At 45.5% G+C, this 6,557-nt stretch overlaps 1 protein-coding gene across 2 annotated transcripts; it reads right to left on the reverse strand.

Moving 5' to 3' along the window:
• Positions 1 to 322: 322 nt before the first annotated feature.
• LOC100541429 (perilipin-3-like) lies at positions 323 to 5,975 on the reverse strand. Of its 2 annotated transcripts, none has more exons than XM_019610875.2 (7): positions 5,508 to 5,975; positions 4,849 to 5,044; positions 4,068 to 4,150; positions 2,831 to 3,761; positions 2,200 to 2,399; positions 1,885 to 2,013; positions 323 to 1,799 (listed from the first exon to the last, which is right to left on the reverse strand). In XM_019610875.2, exons 1-7 carry the CDS (start codon positions 5,601 to 5,603, stop codon positions 1,437 to 1,439), a joined length of 1,998 nt encoding a protein of 665 aa, XP_019466420.1. In that variant the 5' UTR covers positions 5,604 to 5,975; the 3' UTR covers positions 323 to 1,436. The 2 variants fall into 2 exon arrangements, with proteins under 2 accessions (XP_019466420.1, XP_019466421.1); XM_019610876.2 differs by having other exon boundaries at positions 323 to 1,796; positions 5,508 to 5,968.
• Positions 5,976 to 6,557: the final 582 nt, after the last annotated feature.

Below are 6,557 nucleotides of genomic sequence, written 5' to 3' on the forward strand. Positions count from 1 at the left end.
GCGGAGCGGGGCTCGGCCGCAGGGCTGGGGCGGAGCGGGCTCAGTGGAGCCAGGACAGGAACGGCGCTTGCGGACCCAGGGCAGGAAGCCCGGCCTCCCCCCCGACCCGCCCAGCGTCGGGCCGCCCGCTGCGCTCGCCCCGGCAGAGGCGAACCACAGCGCCCTGTGCTGTCACCCTCTGCAACAGCTGCTAGAGAATTTAACGCAAGGTGACACGAGCACATGCGCTGTAGGAATTACATTTTCTTAGAGCGAAAGGCTTTTGGCATCACTCCTCCGAGCGTCAGGGGCCAGAGGTACGATGGGGGAAGTGATGCGTGTGCAGCGTCCACTGAATGCATTTATTATGCAAGAAGTGATTGGCCCAACACAAACTTCCAACCTGCTCTGGCTAAAGGAAAGAACAAGTTTTATTTTCAAGTCTTTGCCATTACTCCAACCCTAGCAGTGGTGCCATGCCAGTACAAAATAAGTGACACCAGGAACAGCTTCCAAGCAAACACTGTTTTGTAGAAGTGAACAGTACCTATTTCCCTGTTTTGTTTACAGCACAGTCCTATGAACACAGCAGAGCAACTCCTGGCAAAAGCCACAAAATATTTCACTTGTAGAATTAATTTAAACACAAGCAGATAATCCCTGAAGTCCTTTTTACAGTCAGGAAAGACAGTCCCACTGCAGATTGACATGCTTACAAGAAAATCCCTCTACAGAAGAGCAAGTTCTCAGCTGATAAAAAGAAGTCACTTCCGAGAAGCAGCCTCTGGGCTGCTGCAGGGTTCAGCCTCTCAGGAAGCTGAAGTCAGAAAGGAAGTAGTGTCTGTAACAGAGTTTTAAAACTTCAGGAGGGAAACACGATCAAAGGTCAAGTGCATAATCCTTAAGATCTCTGCAGCTTGGATGAAGTTATTAACATAATTCAACATTAAAAGTAACTTGAGACTTCTCACCCACAGCTTGTCTCAGAAAGAACTGCCATTCACACATACAGCTGTGCTGACTTAATTAAAAAAGTCAAAGTACAGACCCTCTACCTTCCTTTTTTGGATTAATATGCTTGAAGAAAAAAAAAATACATCAAGATCTGGAACCACCCCACCTTGGTCATCAAGCCTCCTTGCAAACTACATCTTACTGTAAGCTCATCCTGGGACAGTGAGAGCAGGAGGAACACCCAGCATGACTGACAGTTGGGTATGTGATTAAAAGACTAAGGGACATTCTTAGGGGCCTCAGCCAGATGAGCTGAACTTCTCAGGGATCTTCCTTCAGCGCATTAGTTATTATCTCCTTTGCAGCCAACACCTCTTCTGCACCTATCTTCTCTTCTAGCTTCTCTAGCTCACATGCTTCCCCCAGATTTGTTTTCGCTCCTTTTGGTTCTTCAGGCCTCTTAGTCACCTTTGATGAAGCAGCCTTTTCTATGGCAAATGATTTTATATTACTTTTACCTTTTTCCCCTTTCTGCTATCCCGTGACACTTTAGCTGTTGCCTTGAAGGGACCCACAAGCCAGTTTAGAGGGGTGTTCTGGGTTACATACTCAAACAGGACATCGAGAGACCTTTGGGCTTCAGCCACACGGTTCCGGCTCTTGGTCAGAGTTGTACTGGAGAGATCCTGAAAAGAATTAGCACAGGCAAAAGAAGCATGGAGCTTCTTGATATTTTGAGTTGCGTGATGCACAGCTTCTTGGATGTTCCAGGGGAGGCCATGGATGCCGACTTTCAGATTCTCATAAATAGGTTGTAGCTGCTGAGTGATGATATGCAGCATAGCTAGAGTCTGTGATTCTATCTGCTGGGAAAGAAATATAGCTCAGCTGCTGTAGCAGATGAGATGCACACCATTCACAAGAGGTCCGATTACATACACCCACATATACCTCCATTTGGGAAGCTGTTTTAACTTGGTGTCCCTTGGGTTGAGTCAGACACCAGCTCACCCACAGCTGATGGAGTTTCTCTTGCCCATCCAGAAGCTTCTGGCCAACCTCCTTTTTCACAGATTCAATCTGATAGGAAAAATGAGAGGCATAGTTGCATTGAATGTACATACAATTAGCTAAGCAAAAGCGGTTCTGTCAGCACTTCTGACAGGCAGGGACACAGCTGGGTGCAGGATGGAAAAGCACCTACAACTGATTCCTGAAGCAGAAAGGTTACAGATGGAAGGGGAAAAAAAACCAACATGTTTGTACCAGATTTATTGCCAGCTGTAGTTGTGAGAGTGTGTTCTGAGTGCTTTGTTTAACGTGCTGCAGCTTGTTCAGGGAGAGCTGATAGGCTCGGTGGCGGACTTTGCTAGAGAGGGAACCCAGTCGAACAAAGTAATTCTGCTGCTGTTTCTGCTCCTCCACAGAAGCCATACCAAATCCCTCAACAGCAGTGGCAAGTTCACCTGAAGGAAACAAGAACAGAGGTGTAGCTGTGCTCCATACCCCTAGCTGTAAGGAATGGCAGGGAGTAGTAAAATCCCACACTGGAAAAATAGAAGACTGAAGTTGCTGTATAAGCAGCAAAGGTTTGCAGATGCTCAGGTATTAAAGGTGGGCTAGTCCCCAAACAGAGTGTTCTCTTCAGATAAGCAGGCTTGACAGACAGGTCGAAGCAGGCACCCACATGTTTGTCTCGAGGCTGTAGGACAAGGAGTAGCTAGCAAATTCTTGAAGTCTGTCCCACAGCAAGCAGCAAGGCAGTGTTGACAGAAAGCCATCCTGGTGATACATTCAGAGCTACGTGTCTATTTAGATGACTCTTTCATCATCAGGTGCTCTCTAGCCATGTGAGAAAGGCTTTGCATTTACAACCGCCAGCTCAGCATTTTCTCACCTAGTTCCTCTTCAGTCATGGGGAGGTAATGATCCACCAGATCTTCTGATATACCCAGGACAGATTCAACACCACCTGCCACTGCTTGTCCCACTGCCTTGGCTTTGCTCGCACTGTTGGACACCACTGAGTTAGTTATCTCCACACCCTCTTGGATGGCTTCTCTGCTCTGCTCAAGGGCTGTATTTATTTTGCTAGCTATGGTGCTGTATGCAGCATCCAGAGCTGAACTGACTGTTGAAGCAACTGCTGATTTGGTCTTCTCCATACCATCCTGAACAGCCACTTTTGTTAGATCTACTGCCTCTATCACCTTGTTAGTCACAAGGTCCTTGGCACCCTGGGCAACCTCCACAGCACTGACAATAGTATTTGCTACTGCGGACTTGGTCAGTTCCACGCTGTCCTCCACAACATGCTTACTGAGGTCCACAGCTTCTGTCATCTTGTTACTCACAAGATCTTTGGTACCCTGGGCAGCTTCCACAGCACTGACAATAGTGGAAGTAACCGCAGACTTGGTCAGTCCCACGCTGTCCTCCACAATGTGTTTAGTGAGGTCTACTGCTTCAGACACCTTGTTAGTGACAAGGTCCCTGGCACCCTGAGCAGCCTCCACAGCACTGACAATAGTATTGGCAACTGCAGACTTGGTCATCCCAATACTGTCATCCACAATGTGCTTAGTGAGGTCTACTGCTTCAGTCACTTTATTAGTTACAAGGTCCTTTGCACCTTGAGCAGCCTCCACAGCGTTGTTAACACTGGAAGTGACCATTGATCTGGTCAGCTTAACACCATCCCCAACAGCATTTTTAGTGAGATCCATAGCTTCAGTCATTTTATCAGCCATCGCTTCTTTTGCCTCACAGGCAGCATCCATAGCAGATGTCACTTTGGTGGAAACCAACTGTTTGGTGTCTGAGAATACCTATGACAAGAAGGGGATAAAGATTATTTTTTCCCTGAAATAGGTTTTCCTTCCCCAAAGTAGTTCTTCCATGTGGATAACTGTTTGCACTCTGGCAGTAGAGCAGAGAAAGTACACCATCACTTTTGTTTCCACATGCTGAAGGCATATCTCCAACTTTCATCAGCTAGCTATGAGTCCTTTAGCCCATACCAGGGCCTGACCTGACAAAGCACTGTTGCCAAATTTTATTTCTCCAAGTTCCTCTGTGCCCATAACAGCTCCATCAAGAGATCAAGCCGTGACTCCCCCAGAAAAAGCTTTTACCTTTTCTGCCGGCTGTTGAAGAAAAGGCAAGTTCTCCTCCAGTTGATCCAATCTTTTACAGGCATATTCATTTACAAGTGCAACTAGAAAAAAAAATTACAGTACCAGTTTAGTCTTCAGTTTGCAGAGGGGTTTTGACTCTACAGTGACCAACAAAGAGTACTCACAAAAGCAAACAAACAAAAATACTGTTTTGGGATGAGATGCATGTGGTGGGTGTAGCAGAAATGCTAAGTCATGGCTTGAAGCAGTGATTGAGCATCTGGTGGGAAGGCAGGGCCAACCCAGGGGAGATTAAGTGCTTGCAATGCCTCTGAATGACTGGAGGGAGTGAAGCCAGGATCCACCTTCTGCCTAGACCTCATTTAAGGGTTGACAGTAGAGGCAAGGGAATCTTGTTGGAGGTTTACTGTGTACCTAAGGCCTTCCAAAGGTAAGCCAGTTTTCTTCCTTCATTTCTGCATCCACAGCTACTGCATTTGGGCTTGTCCTCATTTACTGCAGCCAAAGACTTTACCACCCTGCTATTACTGCTATACTTTCCACCCCATTATAACATTATGGGGGAGTCAAGAGGCCAGACTTCACATACTCTAGTAACAATATCACACCCAGCAAATTCAGTGAAATTATTGAGCTGCTGAAAACAAACGAGCAGGGTACTGAGTGCTACCATTAACTAAAATGTACTCTTAAAAAAAAAAAAAGATGTCACTGAATGAGTCCATGAAACTCCCCTCCTTTTCTACTCCTTCTGTATAGGAAGGGCCCCCTTGCTTACTTTGTGAATCCAGTTGGTTCAGTATGGGCTGTGCCCCACCAACCACACTGCCTACTGCAACTGCAGCCACAGTCTCAGCCACATTGCAGACACCACTGAGGCAAGGATGCATTTCCTTAGTAGAACTGTAGGCAGATGAGACCAGGTTGAATGCAGAATTAAGCAAAGGCAGGTTGGTTAACCGGTTGACAGCACTCTAAAATCAGAGAGAAATGTGTGAAGTCAGAGACCCAGCCTCAACCTGGTGTGTGAATACAAGCCATCAAAGATTCTAAGGCATTCAGTCTATTTCATCATCTTTTTTTAGGCTCAGAGTTGAAGAAACTTGCCCAAAAGACAAGTCTTTGTCAGTAGCAAGCCAGGAATAGAAGCTGGAGCTCCAGGCTTGTCACAACTGACTCACACTTTGTTTTAGCACCATCAGGCTCAAATGTAGAAGTAGGAACTATAACAGCTAATGTTTCAGAATTATTTGCATTCCTGAGCCAGCCATGGAATATTTCCTGGAGCAAACTGGCTTCTGTATGAATTTAGACTTAAGCACAACTTCATTTAGTGATTCTTTCTGCTACCCCCAGCCCGTTTCTGAGATGCTGGCAGAAGTTGCTAACCACTACATGTCAACAGGTAGTTTAATTGCCACATGATAGAGTACCTACCTCCTGCTGCTGTTCCTCAGCCTCCCAGTCTTTTTTTGGGATCTGCTTTGATGCCATAGTGAAGTCAACTGCAGCTGAAAGGTTAAAAAAGGACATAGATGTACAATTTAAGATTCTGCCAGTGAACCATAGTTATAGTAATACCTGGGAGAAGTAGAGGGCAACAAAGTTAGGATCCAGAGCAGCAGTCTAAGAACTTAGCAGAATCCTTCTCGTAGGAATGTGAAGGTATTTGAGAGGCTGCGTGACTTACGGTGTACAAGTATATGCACAGAACGAGATAGTGCTCCATCACCTCCCTCAATCCCCAAACAGCCAAATACTTTAAACAAAGCAACTCTCTTATTTTATTGCTGGTAGCATTTGACTAACTTCAAAGAAGGAAGTTAGAAATGGGTGAGAGCTACTTTTTAATCTCAGTTGTGCATTTTCTGTGAGATGTGCACTCCTGGTTCAGCTTCCCACTGCCCAAGGACTTGCATGAAGAAAAACTATGTCTGCAGAAATAGGGCTAGTGGTGTGAATTACAGGCAGGTGTTACTGCTGTACTAAGAAGCCCAGCTGAAATGTAACTACCCTAAGTTACATAATTGCTCAACAACCCTCAATTTAATATTATAGAGTAGTTCTACTATGCCCCTTTTTTGTGCGGAAAACTTTAGCATTGCTACCAACTTCAACAACACTGGAAGTGTCACAGCTTTGGGAAGAATATGAAGATGTTCCAGAGCTTACCTACAACAGCAGGCTGTTTTCCTGCTGTAGCATTCTGATTATCTACTTAAAGATTTGTTCTCATCCTACTGGAGAGAGAAATTCACCTCCTATGATACTAGGTCTCAGAAGCATTCTTACTTTGTAATGGGATTTAAGAAGTTCAAGTATAAAAGTGATACAGTAGCTTGAATGTGTATTGTCTCACTAGCCTAGATCAAGGTTGGCATCTGGACACACCAGAATAATGACAGATCTAAGATTGCATCTTGCCTCAGTCAGGCATAGCAGAGATTTCAGCATACTTGTTGTTCCCTGCAGTATCTATCCGCTTCC

The sequence above is a fragment of the Meleagris gallopavo genome (genome assembly GCF_000146605.3).
Source record: "Meleagris gallopavo isolate NT-WF06-2002-E0010 breed Aviagen turkey brand Nicholas breeding stock chromosome 30 unlocalized genomic scaffold, Turkey_5.1 Chr30_random_deg7180001696558, whole genome shotgun sequence".
NCBI classification, from domain to species: domain Eukaryota; kingdom Metazoa; phylum Chordata; class Aves; order Galliformes; family Phasianidae; genus Meleagris; species Meleagris gallopavo.